General features: G+C 35.2%; 1 protein-coding gene and 1 pseudogene across 4 annotated transcripts; both read left to right on the top strand.

The window, feature by feature from the left end:
* Positions 1-27328, top strand: part of LOC139853716 (TMV resistance protein N-like) — a 273112-nt pseudogene that overhangs the window by 19923 nt on the left and 225861 nt on the right.
* On the top strand, positions 182-3369 carry LOC139852639 (synaptotagmin-5-like). 4 transcript variants are annotated; one of them, XM_071841954.1, is made up of 9 exons: positions 182-638; positions 713-814; positions 1000-1023; positions 1129-1218; positions 1330-1480; positions 1560-1790; positions 1879-2163; positions 2646-2759; positions 2949-3369. In XM_071841954.1, the coding sequence occupies exons 5-9, from the start codon at positions 1349-1351 to the stop codon at positions 3093-3095; spliced, it is 909 nt and encodes a 302-aa protein (XP_071698055.1). In that variant the 5' UTR covers positions 182-638; positions 713-814; positions 1000-1023; positions 1129-1218; positions 1330-1348; the 3' UTR covers positions 3096-3369. The 4 variants fall into 4 exon arrangements, with proteins under 4 accessions (XP_071698055.1, XP_071698053.1, XP_071698056.1 ...); XM_071841952.1 differs by having other exon boundaries at positions 1000-1074; positions 1144-1218; XM_071841955.1 differs by lacking the exon at positions 1000-1023.

The following is a 27328-nucleotide window of genomic DNA, read 5'->3' as shown; positions in this document are numbered from 1 at the left end:
CTACCACCAAACCCACAAATCTAAGCTACAAGCACCAAACCAAAATCCGACCTAAAAGGGTATAGAGTTCCTACCGGAACTCGCCGCCTATACCCACCCATGAACGAAACCCCAATTAGGTACAAAAGCCACAGAAAACGCAGGTGAAACCCACCTCAATCGGCAAGAAAAAAGGCACACAACCAAACAACCCAAAACCAAAACCAACTAACAGATCTCGAACGTACAAACACGGAATCGCCGCCTGAAAGCAGAAATCAGAAATCAGACGGAGAAGAAGATTGTACCTCAAATCGCCAATAGAAGATGGTGGTGATCGGTCTTATTTCAACAAGCATAAAAAATCGAACCACCGGCGAGATGCCGGTGGTCGGACATGGCGGCACCAAGATCTACAACGTGAAGTGGAAGGAGCCCGGAAGAAGATCCTGGAGACGACGACGGAAAGGCAGCCGGAGAAGAGGAAGGTTGCGTTCAAAGGAAGATAACTCTTGTGTTAGTTGCTGTTAAATATCAGAGAAGGAAGATGAATCGGTGCCGGAAAAGTAGATCTGGATTTGGTTGAAAAAGTTGATCTGCTCACGTGACGGTTGAGGAGAAAAGTACCAGAGAGAAACTATTTCATTTTTTAAGTCATAGTAGGTTCAATCCATGCTTCAGCTTTCAATAATTTATAATTACGTATTAAGTTGAATTTAATTCGCTTGTATAGGTGACGAATATTGCGTTCACCGGGGTTTTTAGGTTAATATTTAAGCCACTAGTCAATGAATTTCCTTGCTTTGGAGCTGTCTCATTTTCTTTGAGAGAGAAGGTAATTTCATTCATATTTAAAAATGTTACTTTGGAAGAGCATATATATGTACTCTAAATAATTGAGAAAAAAACAAAATTTGGAATTTTTTTGAAATTCTTTATATGATACAGGACCTACATTTCCAAAACAATGATCCAATGGCTGAGGGTAACAATGTTTATTTATTTTTATAAAATTTGCAGAAAAAGATGGATTTTACATTAAAGGTAGTTGGTGGTGACATATCTGCTATTCCTGGTGTTGCTGATGCTCTTGAGGTTTGACTTTCATTGACTATTTAATTAATCTCTTTCCCTTTTTTATATTTTTAGTTTCAAATGGCCTAGATCATCAGTACCTGTTGAGGATTCAATTACATGGCCAGTTCGAAAAGTTTTTCCTATTATCCCTGGTGATTACAGGTATGACTTTTTTAAATTTGAATATAGCGTAAATATCCCTATGTTATGAAAATTATAAAATTTTGTCAACATATCATATTATCAATTTGTTATTTATATTTATTTATTTAGTGACCTTGAACTAAAGCCTATGGGGACATTAGAGGTGAAGCTTGTACAAGCACACGGTCTAACCAATAAGGATCTTATTGGAAAATCAGATCCTTTTGCTAAATTATATATACGCCCCTTGCATAATAGAACGAAAACAAGCAAAGTAATTGTAAGTTTTTTTCTTCCTGTTTCTTTCTAATCCCATCTACAAGGAGCAAAATAACCTTTTCTGGTTAATTACTATTCAGGACAACGATTTGAATCCTGTATGGAATGAACATTTCGAGTTTGAAGTTGACGATATATCGACCCAACACTTGACTGTAAAAATATACGATGACGACGGGCTTCAAGTCTCGGAACTCATTAGTTGTGCTCAGTTAAAACTTAGCGAACTTGTGCCGGGTAAAATAAAGGATGTTTGGTTAAAATTGGTAAAAGATTTGGATATTCATAGAGACAATAAAGATAGAGGAAAGGTAATTCATATTAACGAACAGATCCGAATTGAAGTACTTAAAATGTTTCTTTGTTGTTGTTGATGTTTGTATGGTTTTGTTTGTGAAGGTACATTTGGAGTTATTATATTGTCCATATAGTGTGGAAAATGGGTTCGCCAACCCGTATAGTTCCAATTTTATGATGACATCACTTGAGAAGGTTCTAAAAACTGGGCCGCTTGTTGTAAATGGTGAACGGGTCGATATTAAAAGAAAAACGGTAATTGTAAGAGGAGTGTTATCTGTAACAGTAATATCTGCAGAAGATTTACCACCTACAGATTTGATGGGGAAAGCCGACCCGTTTGTGGTGCTCACTATGAAGAAAACAGGAACCAGAAATAAGACCCGGGTATATTTGTTTTTTTAATATGATGTTCATTTATGTCTTTTGTCTGTAACAAACACAGACTTGTGCGTCATTAATGAAGAGGTGGCAAAATGGGTGGGTTGGGAATTTGAAAACGGTCCAAAAAGGTCAGTTGACCCGTTGACACTTTTTATCCTTTTCTTTTTTCAAAAATTATATAGTAATATAGAGTAGTATATATGATTTATGATTACAAATTAAAATACTAGAAATATCAACGCAATTTGATTTTGTGATTTAAAGTGATTTAAGAGGGTGTAATAATTGGAATGCACATTTAGGCAATTTCGGCCCGTATGAACTGTTACATGTTTAGCCAAGTTTTTAAAATTTTGTGATGTTTGTCTGTTGGTGAATAATTACAACCTAAATTGATCATTTATAGGCTAAATGGGATTGACTTTTCCGCCCCTAGTTTGATGGATTATACTTAAATTTTAAATGTTATCTTTGTCAAATTGTAGGTTGTAAATGAAAATTTGAATCCAATTTGGAATCAAACTTTTGACTTTGTTGTTGAAGATGGTTTACATGATATGCTAATCGTCGAAGTATGGGACCATGATACATTTGGGAAGGTACCCCGTTCACTAAATTCTTCTGGTCGTTAAATAATTTCATAATTATTGTATGCATGTATACAAAAATATAAACATATGTGTTCTTCTGACTTGAGTTTGGAAATAGTCCCTGTAGCTTTTTACTATGCTAACTTCATTGTGTGTGTGTGTGTGTGTGTGTGTGTGTGTGTGTGTGTGTGTGTGCAGGATTTCATGGGCAGATGCATTTTGACACTAACAAGAGTTATATTAGAAGGGGAGTACAAAGACAGTTTTCAAGTTGATGAAGCCAAATCGGGAAAATTAACCTTAAATCTTAAATGGTCAGGGCAGCCAATTTATCGCAATTCTTAGCAGTCTTGTATATGGCTCACATTGAACTGCTAATGAGGAAATATCTTGAAAAAAAAACTGTATTTGGTTTAAGTGTTTAAGAAAAAATTTGGTCAGCGACTACACTTGGTGTACTTGGCGATTGCAAGTGAGAATTTTGTGGGTAAGAAGATGTTCATGCAGGTCCTAATGATAGTTACAAAGAACATTAAAATTGTAAGAGTTTATATTCTTGGTGCAATATTGTGTGCATCTCAATTTTGATATTTAAATAACTTCATGATAAATTTTTCAGTGACAATTCTGTGGAGCTAGATGTTTTTTTTAGCGAAAGAACATAAATTAAATAAACTAGATCTCTGATCTAAGAAAGTTACAAGTGATGCAAGTCGAATGAGATCATAGATCTACTTGACCGAAATACATTGCCTTACAAACTGAATTAAATACACAAGCATGATGTCAACAAACAAAATCATAGAAAACAAACTAATGCAGCAATACGCTAAACATAAATAAAACAAACACTTGAACAAATCAACAACAACCTCGAACAACCATTGATGCATCAAAGACAATCACAAACCAAAACGAAGCTGCCCCAAACCCTAACATCACAAAAAGAAGGCCACTCAACACCCTTGAGCTCCTTGTAACATCCAACAACAAAAGAACTGGAGCCAGATGGTGACGGTAAGAACTTAACTGGATATAAATGCGAAGAATATATAAGAGTACTATTTAAAGTAATTTTGGCATATTGAAACAATGATAATATTAGGGGTTGGAATGGAAAAAGAAAAAGAACGTGGTAATGATAATGATAACAGTAATTAAACATACAAGGAATTAATTAGTAATGAAAAAAACAAGGGCATAATCATATTGCCACTGGTGTTGGTGGTGGCTAGGTTGGATGTAATGCCGCTGTCATTCCCACCAGTGTATATGGTGGCTCACCACAAGGGTGGTGGCTGCCAAGTACATTGGCAGCGTTTATGGTATAATTATTTATTCCGAGTCGTCAATATATCTACCTCATAAGTTTAAAAGAAGTTTCTGTATGAGTAGTCAATTATTCTTCCGAATCTCAAATGGTATATCTCAGTTCTATAGTGTTAATATTCCCGATTATTTTAAATATTTTGCTCAACGTTATGATGCACTCGGTAGACAATCTTTTATTATGCTTCAAAAAATGTAATTCTGTCATGCGTCAACTGGCATAAGGAACAATTGCAGATATGTTCGATGAATATTTATAAATGAGCGAACAATCGTCAATACTATGTATTGACAACTTTTGTAAATATATCATAGACTTATATCGCACAAAGTATATGAGAAGGCTGACAGAACAAGACATTGCACAACCAACTCACGGATGATTTAGTCGAGCACAGTTGACATCTTCCTCTTAATTTCCGCACTTTGAATGTTTATGTAACTTTTAAATTTATGTTGTTTAATTTATATCATTTTTATCCTATGAATTTAAATAAATCATTTTTATTTTGATGTCTCTTGTATTCTATAAGATTTAATTTATATATATTAATATTATTATATGTTACATATTAAATAGAAAATTTAATAAAAAGCAAATTTGGTTGGTCCTTTTTGTTACATATTAACGAAAGCATCAAAACACATCACGCCTCTCGGATATGGCAAACCCTGTATTCTATTATGCTTAATAAAGTTTAGACCTCTGTGGAATGTTAATACGTCACCCAACTGAGTCGCTCAATTGGATGAGCCGTCTGAACGTGTATGCTTGTAGTCAGACTGCACGGGCGTCGAGGGTAAGGGACGTTGCTGTCTATTCAGAATCTTCAAGCCTAACGCATTACCCAGTGACATGTCTTATGACATGGGCGTTTAGGACCAGTGTAATGAACACAAGGTCACTACCTATTCATGAGCCGACATTCCATAATCTCGGCAAAATAACTGACGAAACCATAGTATGCACTTGCTTTAACCTTATCTGAATCACAAATTTTATCGCATTTACTTTACTTTATTTTATAAACTAGAAAACCCAAAAATTAGGTATAAATCACTACTCCTTCACTTTAGAATTATCTTAAGATTTAATTAAAGGTTCGATTCTACTGATATCTTAAAATACGACCCTAGGTCATACTTCCCTTACTCATAATAAGGAGTAGTACGATTTAGGCTCCGCTAAATATAAATTTAAAACTAATGATCCCCCCCTCTTGGCAGCTGATTCTGACGCCTTGCGACCTGACGACACCGCATAAATAAAGCCGTCCGTTTTGGCCATATCGAGAGAGGGATATCAAGTTTTTGGCACCGCTGCCGGGGAACAGACAATACTGCTTCCATCAAACTCATTCACAAACATTTAGTGGTGTCTAAGAAAGACAATTATACACGGACTTGGTTGTTGAATTTTCTGAACAGTCTCCAATTATATTGGAACCAAAAGGATCATGCCTCTCCGTAGTCGGCCTAGCCATTGGGTTTTTTGAATAGTTAGTGCGAAGCTCTGTTATCAAAATACCAGGGAATCAGTAGCAAGAACCAAAAACATATTTAAACTTATGATAATTAAATTAGATTACCTTAAATTAAATTACCTTAGATTACCTTAGATTAAAATTACCTTAGACTACCTTAGATTAAGATTGTTTTAGATTATCTTAGATTAAATTAGGGACTTAGCTTATCTACCTAAAATTAAAAATAAAAAGGCATACCCAGTGTATGACCCAAACCCGATCTAGACCAGGGCCGTTGTTATACGTACCTGATCCAGACGCAAATCTCTAAAGCACGCAAAGAAGAGCGAATCAGAAATCGAATGGCGTTACGCGTTACTTTAGCAGAAAATACCAAACCCTCGATTGAAGGTCGAGGAGGACCGATTAGATTCCCAGAGATTCAAGGATACTCGTTCGAGTTAAAACATCACATCATACAGCTCATCCAAAACAGCTGTCAATTCCACGGATTACCGAATGACGATCCTAATTCTCACCTTGATAAATTCATATCTCTTTCGAACTCCTACAAACAGCCAGGGATAGGACAAGATATAGTCTGGCTATACTTGTTTCTCTATTCTCTCACTCATCATGCACAAACATGGTTCGAAGGACTGGAAAAAGATTCCATCACGTCATGGACGGAGGTGACTACTAAATTCGTAACCAAATATTTCCCTTATTCTAAACAAACCAAGCTTAAGAATGACATCATTAACTTTAAACAAAGTTATGATGAATCTCTTTACACTGCATGGGAGCTATTCAAAACTCTGCTGAAGAAATGCCTGATCACCAGTTAGAACGGTCAGCCCAAATATGTACCTTCTACAATGGTCTTACAGTAAATCATAGGACGACGATTGATGCAGCAGCTCAAAGAAATCTGATGAACCAAACCGCAGACGAAGCATGGGAGTTGCTCGAGAACATGACAATGCATCATCATGACTGGAACAGTGGTGAAACAACTTCATCATCTGCCCCACTCTCCGCACTTAACAATCAAACATAGGCCATCAATTCCCTCACGGATAAGTTGGTATCTCTCGCCAAACAACTCGGAGAATTGAAGACGCAGCCACAGCAGGTTAACCAGGCTCAGGCCTGTGTTAATTGTACCAACCCGCAACCCACTGAAGAATATCAAGTTGAGTACGAGAACCCTAATAGTTCAGTCTGTTACGTTCAATACCCAGCTCGTCAATCAAATCCCGGATTCAATCAACAACATAGGGTTAACCAGTTTCAAAGGAACAACAGCCTTTTTGCTATCGTTACCCACCTTATCCACCCCAACAATCTCAATTGACCTACGATCAACCACTACTACTCACTGGTCCACCAGCTGAGGAGAATTCCCCAACCACCTAAATTATGAAAGTAACCAACCCTGCTCTCGGGACTGATGATCAATTGACTCAGTTCATTCAAGGTCAACAACAGCTAAATCAGAGAACTGCATCTAGACAAGACCAGACAGAGATACTAATGAGAAATCAATTGGCTCTGCTCAAAAGTCTAGAAAAGCAGTTCGGAAAGTTATCACAACGCCTTAAAACTCGACCACAAGGAAGATTACCTAGTAATATTATCCAAAATCCCCACATAGAGGAAGCTAAGTAAATGGACTCCATAATCCCAAAGGAAGAACCACAGAGAAGGTCAGCTAGGCTCAAGAACAAATCGACATATACTCAGAAGTTGCCCACTACAACTCCAGTTCATATACCTTACCCTGGGAGGCTACAGGAAGAACCATCCAAGCTCGATACCTACAAACTTGATGGAAGGTTCCTGGAAACCATGTCCAAAATTCCCAACCAGAAGATATACATCCGAAGGCTTCTCTCAACAAAGGAGAGGATACCAGATTCCAACAAAATTCCACTGAGTGAAGAATGCTCGGCATTACTCAGGAACTCTCTACCAAAGAAGCTAGGAGATACGTGCTGATTCATTTTCCCGTGTTCAATCTACCAGTCTGGAACCATTCATGCACTAGCAGATTTAGGAGCAAGTATCAACCTAATCCCATATTCTCTCTACAAGAGATTAGAATTAGGAGACTTGTCACCAAATAAAATGACAATCCAGCTTGTCGATCATACAATTCGTTATCCTAAGGGTATAGTTGAGAACGTCTTAGTGAAAGTCGACAAATTCTTGTATCCTACGGATTTCGTAGTGATGGACATTAAGGAAGACCTACATACACCAATAGTATTAGGGAGACCTTTCATGAATACGGCTAGGACTGTCATTGATGTGTACAATCAAACCTTGATCTTGCGATCACATGGGGAGAGCGTTACCTTCAAAATTGATCGACCTACCGATCTTTCTGGACTGACAGAGATGTTTGCTATTTCTACAAGACGGATCACTTTCGATGATGAGTCTCTACCACCTGCTAATGATATCAAAATGGGTGTCACAGTCTGCTGACGACCTAGAAATGGAAGAAGAGGATCCCAGCGAAGAAATAGAGGAAGAGGAAGAATTTGAGGAGGTAGAGGAAATGGGAGACGTAAAAGAAACTACGATAATACCCTCTCTAAGCTTGGAACGTCACGAAGAATTAATGAGGCTCGAGATGGAAGATCACAGTTTAATCATTCGTTTCAAGAAGAAAATTGATAAGGGTGAGGTTAAAGATATAGAAATTGACCCTGCAAGTGTCAAAGTGAAGCACCAAAATACTAAAGAAGCCCGTTCATCAGACGAATCCACAGAAGAATACTATACCGATGATGACGAGGAAGAGCAACATGAAGACATTATGGATGACTCATATTCTCTACCCGAACCATATCAGGAGGAGCTGGACTCTTCTTCAGATCGGATTCCGGTTATATCCAATCACGCCGACATGATAACTTTCATCAATGACACCGATGAATTTGAAGATATTTTCGAAGCCATCCGTAAATCAACAATTGATTTCACACTACGCTTAACAGAATGGATCATGGCTATCCGAGACGAATACAACCTCTATCTACAGAGAAAAGACAATAATGTTGAAATCTTAGAAGGGCGCATTCAAGACTTTATCAATACTCTTCACGATCATATATACCATGAAGAAAGGCAACGAGAGCACAACTCAGTGGTTCACACTATTCTCGAAACAAGACTTTGTCGAGATCAGAAGATCATTTACTCTAAGGTTTACAACGCCTTGGCCGGATCTGCACTTCCATTCTCAGTAAACCAACGAGCACTACTGACTCTCATCCGGAAGCATATGGATCTTTCCACCGGATGCCCAACTTATCACTCTGATTTGCAAATGATCGAAGATATTCATAGCCTCTTCACTCTCTTGGAAAGAGATAATTTCGAACGCACACCAGACATGCTAGTGATTTACGTAACAATTGATCACCTTGCTGATCTGATTATCAAAGAGTTACGAGGCGTAGTAACGGAAGAAGTAAGACGCAACAATCCATTCTCACATCTTGAACCAGATTGAGTCAACATTGCCACCTATGTTACGAAGCAGATAGCACGTATCTTCCACGAATCCACAGATCCTAGTTTCATATTTAAAGCTGGATGTCGGGAGAAATACTCAAAGACGGTGACATTAGTGCTTAGGTCAGGACTGCTTTTCACTTCTTTTCAGCTTCGCCTCTTGACCAATCTGTGCAAGGCTACAGACTCCTACTGTGGAGATCATCGTTCCGAAGATTTTGAGATATTGAAGATACAATTTCTGACACTATTTGAAGACCTCTAAAATGAACATCCTATCAGAGAGACAATCACCACCAGCACTGCCTCAATGATTGACATTCACAGGTCAATCAGCAGAGCCGTAGATCATATTCTCATCAGACTTCAAGATTTGTCACGAGCTGAAACTGCACATTACCTATCTTTCAGAGAAGTACCAGACCTGTTACCACTTTTGGTCCGACACTTTCTCAAGATTTATCCACCAAGACTCACATTCCCTCGAGAAGTCCAAGATCACAACTACCAGAGGGGAATGTCTGCTTTTTAGGCATCATTACGGTCGAGCCAACAACCTTAAACAAAAGCGCTTATCGGGAGGCAAGTCGTGCAATAAAGTAGAGTAGAAGAATAAAGGATGACAAATGAGCCGATCAATAAAGGACGTAACTTCCAAGATTGCAAGCCAGTCAGTTTCTTCACAAGCAACCACCACCATCTGTTGGGGATACTCCTATCTCCTCGTTATTAGCTCAAATTTTAATTATGCCACATCCTAGCTTATCACTAAGTGTAGGATTCCAACCCAAATAAACACTAGACAAATATTCCCAAATCTTTAATAAAAACTCCTAAGTGTGGGATACACTAGGAACATTGAGGACAATGTTCGCCTAAGTGTGGGATGTTGGTATAATCTTTTTATGCTATATTAAAATAACCCATTACAAAGATTCCGGGTTCTTAAGCCAAATTTCAAATTTTTTAACAAGAGAAATCCTTTCCGAAAAAGTACTTTCGAAAACCTGAAACGTTTGTAAATAAAATTAAGGCTTAAGTAAGGTAGAAATCTTGTTGGGACGAACCGAATCTCTAATAGAGCATTACATGACTAGGCATTGTCGACCTAAATTGATTATGGTGAGGCACCCAAATAAGACCATATGAGAATTCATCTTTAATGCTTTACTATTTTCCGTTGAGAGTGCCGATGTCTGTACTCAGAATCAGAACTTGCTTTAGATCTGCGTTTCCAAGTAACGAAATGTGATTCGTGTATAATCAGAAGAGCTAGCCATTTGTCAAAATAAGCCGTTCACACCTTCACCACTTCTACCACATAACCCCCATCCACATCATCTTTACTATCACTCGAAAAATTCAGAAAATGAGATTCCTTCCGAAAATCCGATGTTATGAGCCTCTCAAGTATCATGGCAAAGGTCTTGAAAAAGTTTATCGGCAGAAAGTTTCTCGAGATAAAATCTAAAAAAATGTATTTCCAAAAAGTTCTGAGAAAATGAGCAGAACTTTTAATGAGAAATGCCGAAGAAGAACTTGATCACAAATGCTTATCACTTTAAAGGAGAAAAGTTCAAAAGTGCTTCTCAAAAATATCAGCACTCATATCTTATGTTTTCCGAAATTCCGAATAAAAGTCTTTAAAAAGACTATTTCTCACCTCTTAAAAACAACTTCATCACCACTCCAAAATTCCTTTCCATCATTGACAAATGACCTGGAAGCTATGGTTACTACCGTTTTCACATTAGTAGCAAGGATTTGAGTCTTTATCAAGCTTATAACGATGGGTGCAACAAGACTGGCTATGAGTGAATTTATTTCTTAGATCTATAGGGAACCCTAAACACTTGTGTGATTTGAGTGACACGTGAAAGTTAGCCTAAGTCATGTAACCTCCTCGCATGCTTGCAGAGATAGTTTCAACCCTAACATAGATAACTCACCTTATTTTATGCCCTTATAGTAAAAAAGCAAACCGCTTAGGTTAATAGAAAAGAAACTCCGAAAAGATTTTTTAAGGTAAAAACGAGAAGTTTGCTTGAGGACAAGCAAAGTCTAAGTGTGTGATATTTGATATCGACTAAAAAGTCACGTTTTCACCCCGGTATTGAGGCCCCAAAACAATAAAGTTCCGAGCTTTATCGCCAAAATGCGCACTTTGTCAGCTAAAATTGAAGATCAAGTAATTACGAAGACGGTGTAAAAATAATCAAGAGAATCGGAGCTAAAACAAGATTCTAGAGCAAAAACGGTGAAAGACAAGAAACCAAGTTACGATCAAGGAAATCAAGTTACGATCCAGTGAAATCAGCAAGCCAAACGGCTTGCCAAACGGCCTACCATAAGGGAAAACGGCCTGCCATATGACCCAGGCAAACGGGTATCACAAACAGCTGACCAGGCAAACGGGCTAGGCAAACGGCCTGCCAAACGGCTTGCCAGCCATTTGCAGACAAAAATTCAAGCTTATTTAAAGGGTCTTTGTCATCTATTTTTACACACACTTCAATTCACTTCCTTCTCTCTCTTTCTACAATATTAGTCATACTTTCAAGGTCTTCGACTCCGTGCGGGAAACCTAGTACCCGGAGAAGAACGCCGAAGATTGTATTAGGAGCGGTCTGGAGTTTGAAGTTGTCACTTTTGTATTCAGAACTCGTTTAATCTACCGGTACTTATATCCTTTGCCTTTATACTATGTATTCCATTATTATGTTTTGTGATATTGTTGTCATGATTAGCGAGTAGTTATCTTTAGTGTATGCTATGATGTAGTCAGTTATAATGCCAAAATAATATTATGGTTTGTGTATGTTGTTAAGATGCTTTCCGATTATGCTTTAAACTAAATCGCTTTTCTAACTAATAGAACGTAGTTATCGGCTCTGTTATTGGGAAGTCGCGAACCCCGATTCAGAGTACACTATCTGTGTCACCCCTTGGTAAGAGAAGTTTATCGGATACAATGTAAGTTTGACTAAGGCACACCGGTTGTAGTAAGTCCACCGAGCCTTGGATTTCAACTGAGGAATCTTTCATAGTGAAACATCTAACTAGACCCCTAGTACATTGTCGGTCCTAGACCATGCTTGTGTAGTCACCAAGCATATAAACTTCGTATATGCACGCTGAAGCAAAACAGTTGTTGTAAGCTGTACCTCTGCTACGTAAGGCCATGAAACCCGGTCAGTGCTGATTAGTATATGATATCGGCTAAAAAGTCACGTTTTTACCCCCGATATTAGCCCCATTTATAATAAAGTAATTGACTTTATCATCTAAATAAGCATTTATTTGCTTCATTTGGTAGATTATGTCATTACAAATGCTATGTTTCAAGAATCACTAAAAACGGATGAAAAACGAGGAAAAACGAGCAAAACCGGCTAAGACGATTAACTCGCGTTTAAATAACTTATTTTATAATTTTTAAAAAAGTTTATTTACTTAATCTAATGTTGTATGATATTCAATTACAAACGCGTGTGCGCAAGAATTGTCAGAAACGGAGCTAAAACGAAAATTCTAGAGCGAAAACGGTGAAAGACAAGTTACGATCCAGCCAACGGCCTGCCACTAGGGAAAACGGCCTGCCACACGGCCAAGGAAAATGGGCACAGCAAACGGGCCACCTGGTCAAACGGGCTCTGCAAACGGCTTGCCAAACGGCCTGCCAGCCGTTTGCCTGGAAAATTTTACCTATTTAAAGAGCTTTTTGCATTCATTTCAACACACACCAATTCTTCACTTCTCTCTCAAATATCTCTCTATAGTCGCTCTCTAGTGATCTATAGGAGATTAGTTCTCTGTCTACTTTCTCTCTCTAGATTTTAGAGAGAGAAAAGTACAGAGATTAGGAAGTATAATTATCTCTCTATTGTCGCTCTCTAGTGATCAATAGGAGATTAGTATGTAGTTAGTAGTAGAAGCTATCAAGCATTGTAACACTATGGATATTATGAATAAATACAAGTGTTATTCTGCCGACATTATTCGGTAATATCTATCCTCTCTTTTATTAATTTATTATATTATTCTTACTCGATGTTTGTGATTTATTAATATTAGAAATGCTTGTTGTCATGATGTGTGAGTAATTGCTTGATTGTTTTCCATGATATAATAATGTTAGTTAGGGATGATTATCGTTTCATAATCGCTTTCTGTCTAAGATATTAAACCTCATTATTATCGTCCTTCCACCAATAAACGTGATAAAAACCTTTTATAAAGTCGACAATTATAAGGTAATTAATTATTTGTGTTTATACATTGGTCAAGGTATGAACCCATTAGAAATACTATAAAGTACATGGGGAATTATCATAGGACCAGATCAAGACATTGGTCAAGAGTATAAGACTCGAGGAAATACTGTTGCAACAGTAGAGTATAGTGTTGATATACTATAGGACCACTTGAGCATGGTCAAGGTTAGAAGCTATGGAACCACCATAGGTGTAAGTACATTATGGAACCTCTATATGAGAAATACATTCTAGGAAACACTGAGAGTGGAGTCCATTATGGATAACTAAGGGATTTATTGGGTAGATCGTAAGGGCTGGTTTAAGTCATAAATAGGAATTTACGCACTACAATACAAACTAAGTTTATAAATCTTTAAGGATGACTGAGAACTAGAAGAGGTTCTAATTTGTCTATACACCTTAGATTTTACCAAACCATTGACAGAAACTAATTTGAAACACAATCATAACCACTCACTTAGGTGATACACTAAGGTGTTAGGAAATGTCGGATATTATCTATATATGGCTATGCTACTTTATTCGTGCGCCCAAGGTATGCATTGCATCCAAGATGGGCCGCTTATATCCTCAAACCAGATAAAGCGTCGAGAGTTGAGCATAGTCCATCCGATCAGAATCACAATAGCCTAGTTCCTCGTGACATGCTAATCGAGAAATCAATTAGTAGGGAATCTAGTGTTTACACCAAGGTATATCTATTCAATGAATGTCTCGCAATCATCCTGACACTACGTTATCATAAATCATGGTGAACCACGTCTTCTTTGTCCTTAGCTGTTGCATGCTAGCTAGCTTATTTTAATTATATTGCTATAATATTTTAAATACAATTATAAATCAAATCAGCCCAACTATCTCCTTTACACATGTTGATATTCCGGATGAAAGTGGTGTCTAGAATAAACCGGTTGGACTTGGTTGTTGGATTTTTCGAACAGTCGCCAATTTATTGGGACTAAAAGGATCCTGCCTCTCCACACAAGGTGTACCTGGCAACTAGTCTTGGATACTAAATTGTGTACAAACTGATATCGGCTAAAAAGTCATGTTTTTACCCCCGATATTGAGTCCCAAAAGCATAAAGTTCAAAACTTTATCGGAAAAATAATCGCTTTTTCGGTTAAATTATTAGATAAAGTAATTACAAAGATGATGCAAAAAGAATCAAGAGAAACGGAGCTAAAACGAAGATTCTAGAGCGAAAACGGTAAAAGACAAGAAATTAAGTTACGATCCAGGAAAATCAGCTGATTAGGCAAGCCAAACGGCCTGCCAAATGGCCTGCCAAACGGCTTGCCTGGATCACAAACGGCCTGCCAAACAGCCAGGGCAAACGACCCCTGCAAACGGGCTGGTCTGGCAAACGGGCCCTGCAAACGGCCTGCCAAACGGCCTGCCAGCCGTTTGCAGGGAAAATCCAAGTCTATTTAAAGGCTTTTTGTCATCCAATTTCAATACACCTCTCCTCACTCTCTCACTACAATACACTTTCTCTCACTAGAGATTTCAAGGCCTTCTCACCTCTGAGCGGGAAAATAAGTACCCGGAGGCAAATGCCGAAGATTGTTGATAATGCTAAAAAGGAACATATATTTAGTATCAATATCCTTCCAATATGTAAAGCTTTTAGTTGCATTTGTTCTATTTACAAGTAATATTCGTTTAAATAAATAAGTATGAAGACAAAAGGCATAATTGACGATTTGAAGACGCAAATGACAAAAAAGCTCAAAAGTACAAGATACAATTCAAGTGGTTCAATTTATTGATGATTAACGTCTAAAAATGACAAAAGTACAAGTCGCGGAACGCAAAGTACAAGATATCTCAGCGTACAAAAAGACGTTCGAAAGTCCGGAAACGACACATGAACCAACTATCAACTTACGACTCAACGGAGCTGAAAGTACAAGTCAACTATGCACAAGAATATAATATAATAGATAATTAATTATTTATATATTATATTATATTAAATTATGTCGACAAGCTAGATTACAAATTCTTACCAGCTGGAAAAGGGAACTCCGCGATCGCGGAGCCCCAAGGCACAATAACTACGCGATCGCGGAGCAACGGAATTCGAATATGCCTATAAAAGCAGCCGAGTTCTGCTGAAACCATACAGATAATTTTTACAAAATACTAAATTTCTTTCTCTGTATTTATGTTATAATTTTAAGTTAAGATAATTTCAATAATAAGGTTATTGTACAAATGTTTTAAGGTTTTGTAAGTCAAAACTCTGTCCGTGTAACACTACGCGATTTTTAATCACTGTAAGTTATGTTTAACCTTTTTATTTTAATGTCTCGTAACTAAGTTATTATTATGCTTAATTGAGCCGAAGTAATCGTGATGTTAGACTAAATATTAAAGACCGGGTTATTGAACTTTGGACCATAATTAATGTTTGGACAAAGACCGACACTTGTGAACATTGGACTATGGACTATTAATAGATGGGGGGTATTGTCTAATTGAGTGACAACTCATTGGAGTCTGTCGAACCTATCTTCAAATTAATTAGCCTAATAATTAAAAAATGATTATGGTTGTCCTATTTAGTGACGTTCATACGGAGTCTATTATAATCATTTAATTAATTATTCAGGTTGGGTAATTGAGTATTCAAACTGATCAAGTGGATAAATTAATATTCATATCTAATTAAAACAGGGGTGGATTACATACAGTGATAACTGGTGTAATTGTTGACAGAAGTGATAACTGCGTCACAGTTTAAATCCTTAATTAGTTGGACTATTTGACTTCGGGTATAAGGGTAATTTGACGAGGACACTCGCACTTTATATTTATGTGACGATCGCTCCAAATCCATATGGACGGACACGTCATTCATCGATTTTATTGCGAGGTATTTGACCTCTATATGATACGTTTTGTAAATATTGCATTCTTTTGAAAAGGCACACCATAAATGAATATTTAAATCAAAGGTTTTCAACATATGATGATTTCTACATATAGACAATCACCTAAAATAATAGTTTACAATAGTACTTCCGTTGACAATTTGTCAAAATAAGATACATGGTGATGATTTGGTGAATGCAACGTTTCCTTGAAAAATATGTCATGTAAGACTTCATGCACATAGCTTGTCTAACATATAAGCAAACAGCGGAAGACTTCTAGGAAACCTGAGAATAAACATGCTAACAAGTGTCAACACAAAGGTTGGTGAGTTCATAGTTTTAGTGTTTCGCATAATCTGTATATAAAAGTGGATCACAAGATTTCAGTTGTTTCATCCAGAAACGTTTATCAAAAGTTTGTCAATAGATTCTACATAACAGAGCACCCTGGTAACTAAGCTTTAACGTTATAATGATAAATACCCCATTCGTTTTAATACACGCAAACCAACGTGTCCTAAACTCAAATAACACACGTCCGTTAAAAGGCTAGCGCTCTAGCTCGGACGGGGATATCAAGCCCTATGGATCCATTTACTGTTATTCGCGCCCACCAGTCCATATCCTATGTACTGGCAGCTACTAGTTACCAAAGCTAAGGGATTTTCGGTTCAAACTCAGTGTAGAATTAAGTATGTACTTGTATCCATTGCGTTTAAAATAAATTGCATGTATTCTCAGCCCAAAAATATACCAAAAATATATATTACAAAAGCAATTAAAAAGGGAGCAATGAAACTCACCTTAGCAGCATATAAAGTTGTTCACCAAAATGTGACCGAAACTCGGATTACCAATTAATCGTAGATCTCAACCTAGAGAACATATGTTGGTCAATAAATGTCTATTAAGCTAGGTCAGGTCATAGTGTATCACAATCCTAATGCTCGAGATCGACATATAATAGTTATCCAAAGTCGTTTCAAAAAGTCAATTTTGACAATAGTTCAACAAAACGAGACGTGCCTTATATAAGGATTCATTTACTCGGTTGGTAATATTTAAAAGTTCACTTTATTAGTCTCGTAAACAAGTTGTTTAAATCTTAATTGCAGATTCAAAAGCAATTTCAATTAACGTCAATCATAATTCAGTTGATCATATCTTTTAATCTGTTCATCGAAACTATTCGATATCTAAATGAAAAGTTATTGATTTTTTGCCAGCTTTCCAAAAACATGTATATCATATACCTTTTACCAGTAATATATGTATTTAATTAGTGATTCATTATAAACTATTTAAAGATGAAATTTAGCATACAAACATATATAAATATATATACTCGAGCACTAGACATGGATACATAATTAATATATAAAAGATAAGATATAAGTGCTTACGTATCAGTATTGAGATTCAATATTGTAGGAAAGTACGTAGACGTAACGGAGATGATAAACACTAGGTTTGATTCACAAATATACCCCCAAACATTACCCATAACCTCCTTGGCAATAACCCATAATTTCCTTAGCTTTAGCTTGCTCGAAAACTCGTTTTGAAAGTAACACGGTCATGACCTCGTCGTAGTATTTTAAGTGATATAATTAGTAATAATAATAATACTACTAATAACAATAAAATAAATAATAATAATAATAATAATAATAATAATAATAATAATAATAATAATAATAATAATAATAATAATAATAATAATAATAATATTAATAATATTAATATAAATAATAAATAATAATAATAATATTACAGAGGGAGTAGTATGTGTAAATAAAACTCGTGCAAAAACTGGACTTTTATAGGCAACTTTTTGGAATCTGATGCCCATGCGATCGCATGGGGTTTTAGTGTATTTTCCATGCGATCGCTTGGCCGCCTGATCCAGCTCAAAATGTTTTTGTTTTCTTGTTTGTCGACATATTATTTTATAATATATATAATATATATAATTTAAATAATTAATTATATATTATATTAAATTCATGTGCATAGTTGACTTGTAATTTTCGTTCCGATGACTCGTACGTTGTCACTCGACTTATGTCCCGATTTCGGTTTCTCGAACGCATTTTCGTACGCTTAGAAAACTCGCAATTTACGTTTTGTGACTCGTACCTTTGTCAAAATATAGTCTTAAATTATCAATAAACTATATCATTCAAAGTGTATCTTAAACTTTCTAGTATTTTGGTCATTTACTTCTATAAATCATTGTCTCGCTATTTGTTAATATATATAATAACAAATCGTTTTATGACCAAGTTAATATATACTTTCAACATTCATAAACACGTTTTAAATATACGTCGCAAGTTATTCATATAATTAATATTCCAACTTATCATATATATTCAAATAAATTTTTAAACCAATAAGTTTAATGCACGGTATTAAACAATTAATACATTGTTACATTTTCAAGTTATAGTATATATATATGTATCTATATACATATAATTGTTCGCGAATCGTCAAGAATAACCGAAAGGTATTTGAATATATGAAAGTAGTTCAAAAATTTCGAGATTCAGTTTTACAGACTTTGCTTATCGTGTCGGAAACGTTAAAGATTAAGTTTAAATTTGGTCAGAAATTTCCGGGTCATCACAGTACCTACCCGTTAAAGAAATTTTGTCCTGAAATTTGAGTGAGGTCGTCATGACTAACAATAAAAATGTTTTCATGACGTATATGTGTTGATAAATAGAGTTTTATCACCGTTGAATAATATGGATAAAACAATCCGATTATTCGAAGCATATGAGAGAAGTTATCGTAAAATAGTGAATTGAAGGAATAGAGATTCGCCTTAACTGTTGACGTAGTAACGATTGATTTCCGGAATTTAAGGAATAAAAAATCTTCATTATCTAAATAAGATTTGATTCTTCGGAATTTGCGAAAATTAGGATTTTCTTTGATTAAATGCGTAATCTGCCTCGATTGCTATGTCTGATATTTTGCTATAAATTAAACACTTCCGTTTCATTATTTTCACCACTCCTACATCTTCTTCTTAATTTCATACTTCCAAAAGATTGTGAAATGCTTCATCCAGTTCTGATTCTTGATATACTCCTAACTTTCATATCTGTCATTCTTCTTTTTCATCTACCACCAGAGGAAGTTATTTTCTTCTACCATTACCTTGGGGTTATAGTGTTTTTCATTCTCCCGTGTCTTTATATTGCTATACGCATTGATATACACGGTTTGTAATTTTGGGGTTGTTATAGGGCTTTATATTTTCCATTATATTTCGGAGCTTCATGCTTTCGTTTTCTCTTCCCGACTTTAAGTCAAGCGAATAATGGTCCAGATTCGTAGGTATGGATTTCGGAATGAATATAATTAATGTTCTAAGAAAGAAACGGTAATGGCACAATCTGACTTGTCAAATTACCAGAATACCTCAAAAAAGACCGAATCATTAAGAAAATATTTTCTTGATAGTTTAGAGGTTAAATAGAATGAAAGAGTTATGTAACATGGTTTATAATGAGGGTATGATCTGTGAACCTTTATCACGTTCCATTAGAAACTCAGCATGACTTACTGTAATATAATCACGTTGATCAAATGTCATTATATTATACTAACTCATGCTTCAGTTCCCAACACCGCTTCAAAAATATTCATATTTTAAACTCGAAGGTTTCAGAATTTAGAAACTAAAATAGTTTCTTTTATGATGTTACACGGATATCGCAAGGAGAAAATTGATTTCCGATAAGAATGATTATGGAATTATCTCCAGAAATATGGAGGATATTTATAATGAAAGATACGATGATATTTTAGAATTTCTAATATCAGAGGATGATGAAGAATATTGTCCGCAAGGGTTTAGATTCGGAAGCAAGGTATTCGTTAATGGCTTCAGCAGATACTGAATAATTTGGATTCTTTGAAGGCAGGTTTAGTCTTTGTGATTTATCCACAGCCTCCTTCATACTTTGCTCAATCCGTTTTCTAGTTCCAAACCTTCTCTTTTTCTGAGCTTTGCCAACACACTATTCTTTATCATCAAACTTTTGGCTGTTAAGGTCGTTTACAGTTTTTGCTGCTTCATCAGCATTCAAAGTTATCATAACCGAATCGTTGGTTATCAATCTGAGGTGTTTTCAAAAGTTTGAAGGGTTTGTATGAAGATTGTAATTGTCAAGATACATATGATGTTCTAGAATTTTGAACGATACAAATTTTTTTCTTTCTTTCTGGGTTTATGAATAGAAGTGATGTTCTAGCACAGTTTTGAAGTCAAAGTATAGCATTTGAAAGATGTAAGAATCTAAGAGTGATGTTTTCTGTTAAATCTTAGCTTGGATTCTGATTTTTCAAAATCAGAATATGTAATTGAATTTGTATGGAAACGATTGTATATCGCTGTGAGCATAGTTAATAATTTTTGAATCAAAGTTGAAGAATGTACAGTATAACATATTAATTGTGAACTTATATATTTCCCGAGTATTACCTACCCGTTAAAGATTTCTTAATTAATACTTTGTACAAAAGAATTTTTTTTACCGTCTTTATGAAAATATATATATGTATATTTTTTTCAGATGTAATACAGATTTGATGAGTTAATATCATATTAAGCTCATTTGATTTTTGAATTGAATGAATAATCTCTAAAACATTAAGGATTACATAATCTTCACGGAGTATTTCACTAATGAAATCAATACTTCATTATTTATTCTTATTCCTCGGTGAAGGATGTTGATGCTCGTGGAATTCTTATGAACTTCATAAGATATAAATGATGTTTTCTAGAAAGTTTCGAGTGCATCGAAGATAAAAGTGTAAAATCAAACATGTAATTGATTAATACACTAAGTTCATTATGAAATGGAATTCATTGAGTTGAAACAGATATTTGTAGTTAACGATGGTTAATTTGTTAACGAAGGATGTACATCATAGCATATTAGTAATATGAATTAACCGAGCAGTATCTACCCCTTAAAATTCACACGTAATAGCTTAGTACGAAAAGATTCATGATAGTTTTAAAATTTATATATATAAGATATACATATAAATTCTTTAGATGAATTGAGTTATTACTTCATAACTCATTGATACAATATACTCGTTGTTGACTCGTAAAGATGTCCACGGTGCTTTCTTGAACTGACGGAGCTTGTGATGTTAGAGGTGCTGCTGATTCTGACGATGTTGACAGCACTGACTGTGCTGGTGAGGCTAAGGGTACTGTTGATGCTGTTCGTAAAACAAGTCTAACTTGTGTCTTACACCATTCAGATAAGGGTTTCTACTCTATCTGATTTAAGGTTAAGGCTAGAATAGATAATCTCTAAACTTTAGAAATTACATAATCGCCGTAGAATGTTTCTTCAATGAAGTTATGAATCCATACTTCATCGTTTATCGTTGCTGGTACTTCTTGGTACCTATGGTGCATATGATGTTGATATCCGAGGTACAAATTGTGGTGTTGAGGCATGTGATGCGGATGTGGTTGTTGGTGGTGGTAATGATCCTGTTGGTGTGGATGATGGTGGTATCGGTTATGCTGCCGGTGCTGCTGCTGGTGTTCGTAACCCTTGCACCATATTCTCCAAAGCCACTACCCGAGCACGAAGCTCGTTGACTTCTTCTATTATACCGGGATGATCGGTGGTTCGGACGATCGGATAAATAAGATTTATAATATGGGATAGTATATAATCATGATGAGATACTCTGGAAATGAGAGAGAAAATAGTATTACGAATAGGTTCACCGGTAAGTGCTTCATGTTCTTCGCCAAGAGGTGAATGTGGTGGATGGAAGGGATCACCTTCTTCTTGTCTCCAATGATTAAGTAGGCTATGAACCCATCCCCAATTCATCCAGAATAGGTGATGGCTGATTGGTTGATCCATTCCGGTTATACTTTCTTCAGAGTTCAGGTGAATATCCATATCGGAATAGCTGTCGGAATTTAAGGAATTTGAACTAGATACGGGATCCATCTTGTATAATTAGAGAGATGATTTTTGATATGAAATAGATTATAGAATTTGATTGGTACTCTTCAATACATAATTTACATATGTATATATAATACCAAAATCCTGTAAATTACGGAGAAATTTTCGGAAGATGGCAGTCAAAGTTTACTGTAATAGATATGCCAAGATATGAATTTTGTCTATACACTATCTGTGAAATCAATGCAATAAGACGCGTTTAGACTTAAGATGATAGTCAGGTAATTTCTGACAAGAAATGATAAGCAAAACTTTTGACATGCAGAAACAGTCGAAGTCCAGACTTACTAATGCATCCGAACAACTATCAGTTAGACACACTTATGCAAGACCTGGTTCACTAGGACCAACGCTCTGATACCAACTGTGACGATCGCTCCAAATCCATATGGACGGACACGTCATTCATCGATTTCATTGCGAGGTATTTGACCTCTATATGATACGTTTTGTAAATATTGCATTCTTTTGAAAAGGCACACCATAAATGAGTATTTAAATCAAAGGTTTTCAACATATGATGATTTCTACATATAGACAATCACCTAAAATAATAGTTTACAATAATACTTCCGTTGACAATTTGTCAAAATAAGATACATGGTGATGATTTGGTGAATGCAACGTTTCCTTGAAAAATATGTCATGTAAGACTTCATGCACATAGCTTGTCTAACATATAAGCAAACAGCGGAAGACTTCTAGGAAACCTGAGAATAAACATGCTAACAAGTGTCAACACAAAGGTTGGTGAGTTCATAGTTTTAGTGTTTCGCATAATCTGTATATAAAAGTGGATCACAAGATTTCAGTTGTTTCATCCAGAAACGTTTATCAAAAGTTTGTCAATAGATTCTACATAACAGAGCACCCTGGTAACTAAGCTTTAACGTTATAATGATAAATACCCCATTCATTTTAATACACGCAAACCAACGTGTCCTAAACTCAAATAACACACGTCCGTTAAAAGGCTAGCGCTCTAGCTCGGACGGGGATATCAAGCCCTATGGATCCATATACTGTTATTCGCGCCCACCAGTCCATATCCTATGTACTGGCAGCTACTAGTTACCAAAGCTAAGGGATTTTCGGTTCAAACTCAGTGTAGAATTAAGTATGTACTTGTATCCATTGCGTTTAAAATAAATTGCATGTATTCTCAGCCCAAAAATATACCAAAAATATATATTGCAAAAGCAATTAAAAAGGGAGAAATGAAACTCACCTTAGCAGCATATAAAGTTGTTCACCAAAATGTGACCGAAACTCGGATTACCAATTAATCATAGATCTCAACCTAGAGAACATATGTTGGTCAATAAATGTCTATTAAGCTAGGTCAGGTCATAGTTTATCACAATCCTAATGCTCGAGATCGACATATAATAGTTATCCAAAGTCGTTTCAAAAAGTCAATTTTGACAATAGTTCAACAAAACGAGACGTGCCTTATATAAGGATTCATTTACTCGGTTGGTAATATTTAAAAGTTCACTTTATCAGTCTCGTAAACAAGTTGTTTAAATCTTAATTGCAAATTCAAAAGCAATTTTAATTAACGTCAATCATAATTCAGTTGATCATATCTTTTAATCTGTTCATCGAAAATATTCGATATTTAAATGAAAAGTTATTGATTTTTCGCCAGCTTTCCAAAAACATGTATATCATATACCTTTTACCAGTAATATATGTATTTAATTAGTGATTCATTATAAACTATTTAATGATGAAATTTAGCATACAAGCATATATAAATATATATACTCGAGCACTAGACATGGATACATAATTAATATATAAAAGATAAGATATAAGTGCTTACGTATCAGTATTGAGATTCAATATTGTAGGAAAGTACGTAGACGTAACGGAGATGATAAACACTAGGTTTGATTCACAAATATACCCCCGAACATTACCCATAACCTCCTTGGCAATAACCCATAATTTCCTTAGCTTTAGCTTGCTCGAAAACTCGTTTTGAAAGTGACACGGTCATGACCTCGTCGTAGTATTTTAAGTGATATAATTAGTAATAATAATAATACTACTAATAACAATAAAATAAATAATAATAATAATAATAATAATAATAATAATAATAATAATAATAATAATAATAATAATAATAATAATAATATTAATATTAATAATATTAATATAAATAATAAATAATAATAATAATATTACAGAGGGAGTAGTATGTGTAAATAAAACTCGTGCAAAAACTGGACTTTTATAGGCAACTTTTTGAAATCTGATGCCCATGCGATCGCATGGGGTTTTAGTGTATTTTCCATGTGATCGCATGGCCGCCTGATCCAGCTCAAAATATTTTTGTTTTCTTGTTTGTCGACATATTATTTTATAATATATATAATATATATAATTTAAATAATTAATTATATATTATATTAAATTCATGTGCATAGTTGACTTGTAATTTTCGTTCCAATGACTCGTACGTTGTCACTCGACTTATGTCCCGGTTTCGGTTTCTCGAACGCATTTTCGTACGCTTAGAAAACTCGCAATTTACGTTTTGTGACTCGTACCTTTGTCAAAATATAGTCTTAAATTATCAATAAACTATATCATTCGAAGTGTATCTTAAACTTTCTTGTGTTTTGGTCATTTACTTCTATAAATCATTGTCTCGCTATTTGTTAATATATATATAATAACAAATCGTTTTATGACCAAGTTAATATATATTTTCAATATTCATAAACACGTTTTAAATATACGTCGCAAGTTATTCATATAATTAATATTCCAACTTATCATATATATTCAAATAAATATTTAAACCAATAAGTTTAATGCACGGTATCAAACAATTAATACATTGTTACATTTTCAAGTTATAGTATATATATATGTATCTATATACATATAATTGTTCGCGAATCGTCAAGAATAACCGAAAGGTATTTGAATATATGAAAGTAGTTCAAAAATTTCGAGATTCAGTTTTACAGACTTTGCTTATCGTGTCGGAAACGTTAAAGATTAAGTTTAAATTTGGTCAGAAATTTCCGGGTCATCACAATTTATGACCGATGGACTATTATGGGCAAAAGCCAGATAGATGTATCAAATAAACCAGGCCAAATAACAATTAACCCGGGGTAATAATATATAACCAAAATATCAAACATCATGATTACGGAAGTTTAAATAAGCATAATCCTTTTATTTCATATTTCATCGTATCTTTATTTACTGTCATTTTAATTACTGCAATTTACTTTATCGAAATTTAAATTCTGTCATTTATATTATCGTCATTTATCTTTATCGCTAAAACTAAAATTTGACAAACCGGTCGTTAAACGGTAAAAACCCCCCTTTTATAATAATAATAATTATATATATATATTTATAGTTTTGTAAAATATAGCGTTAAACTTGGCTAAAGATCCCTGTGGAACGAACCGGACTTACTAAAAACTACACTACTGTACGATTAGGTACACTGCCTATAAGTGTTGTAGCAAGGTTTAGGTATATCCATCTATATAAATAAATAAAACTTGTATCATATTTCGCCGTATTTCATATTAAAAATATAAACTATTTCGTACCCCTCCGCTCGCACATCAATTGTAATAGGAGCGGTCTAGGGGATGTCAGCACTTGTAATGGTCCAGATCTCGTCTGTAAACGGTGAACTCTTTCCTTAATTTAATGAAGTTATCTTGTTATCTTGAGTTGCTTTCATCTTGCATGCTTATCTATCTGTTACAAATGTTTATTATATGTTGAATACTTTATCTGAAACTTATCCTATGGTTATGCTGAAACCCTGACGGTTTAGAAGTTTAATTTATGGATCACCCTTTCCGCTTATTCACGTGGCTATAACCTAGTATTAGGACCTGATCAACCCTAGGATACAAGGTAAGTAGTTATGTGTGCTTAACGTCACAATAGGGATATAGTACATACGTACGAATAACCATTTATTCGTCAAAGAAGAGCTGCCCATTTAGGTTGCGATTAGAGTAGGCAACATAGAGTTCAGTGAACACTAGCTTGCTCAAAAGCATGATTCGCGTCAGAAGCAACGTTCTTGAGATGTTGTAAGATGATCCGGGGTTGAATAAGTGATCGCAAAAGAGAGACCTCTAATCCAATTAGCAGTACCTTAGAATATCGAAGATTGCACGTCTGTTAATGTTAAGGCATAGCGTAGTGTTAAGTGGAGGAATATTGCTTTAGTTAGACCAACTAGGATTAAGAAAAGCCGAGACTTTCCTTTATGGGTATACCACTTTGTTCATGCACCTAGGATTCTATCCATAAGGTCGTTTAAACCCTTTAGGTTAACGTTGGGAGTAGGGATATCCGTCTTAGCCAGAATCTTCAAGGCCTAAACTCTTAGTGACAAATCAGTTAGGTTCATAGCCCAGTTGATTGAGGTTTAGTGTTTATCCTAGGAAGTTGAACTCTTGTGATAATTCCCCATTAGAATTCTATTCTATTGAACTCTTTACAAGTTAAATTACTATTTTATTAGTTAATCTTAATCTATCACCTCTTGTCACTAGGGTTAACTATATAGGCACTTTTGTCTCACGTTACTGAGCAAACATACAAAAATGCGAACCTGAGTTATATTTACCACTTACTTGTTAAAAAGAATAAAAGTAGGTGAGTTATAGCTAGGAAACCCCAGATAAATATAAATGATAAAACCCTTACTCTCTTTTGATAGCTGATTCTGACGTGTTGCGACCTAACGACACCGCACAAATAAAACCGTCTGTTTTGGCCATATCACAAACCCATCTTAATTACTAAATCATCCAGATAAGCCCCGTTTCAAATTCGACCGCTCAAGGAATGACCCTAGGTCATATTTGCCCTTGCTAACCCATAGGAAGGAATAATAGATTTAGGACCATCATATATAAATTAAACAATCAACTTCTTCTGTTGGTATCCTGAATTGACGTTTTGTGACCTAACGACACCGCATAAATAAACCGCCTGATTTAGGCATATCATAAGGAGTAGTTAATTTTTGGCGCCGCTGCCAGGGAGCGGTAGTACGAT

The sequence above is a fragment of the Rutidosis leptorrhynchoides genome, chromosome 6 (assembly GCF_046630445.1).
Source record: "Rutidosis leptorrhynchoides isolate AG116_Rl617_1_P2 chromosome 6, CSIRO_AGI_Rlap_v1, whole genome shotgun sequence".
NCBI classification, from domain to species: Eukaryota; Viridiplantae; Streptophyta; class Magnoliopsida; order Asterales; family Asteraceae; genus Rutidosis; species Rutidosis leptorrhynchoides.
The sequence above is the reverse complement of the archived record's forward strand: the minus strand, read 5'-3'. Positions and strand labels throughout refer to the sequence as shown.

Coding starts and splice junctions, on each gene's coding strand:
- LOC139852639 (XM_071841952.1), top strand. Junction 1,219..1,329: donor ATTATCCCTGGTGATTACAG/GTATGACTTTTT, acceptor TTATTTATTTAG/TGACCTTGAACTAAAGCCTA. Junction 1,791..1,878: donor ACAATAAAGATAGAGGAAAG/GTAATTCATATT, acceptor TTGTTTGTGAAG/GTACATTTGGAGTTATTATA.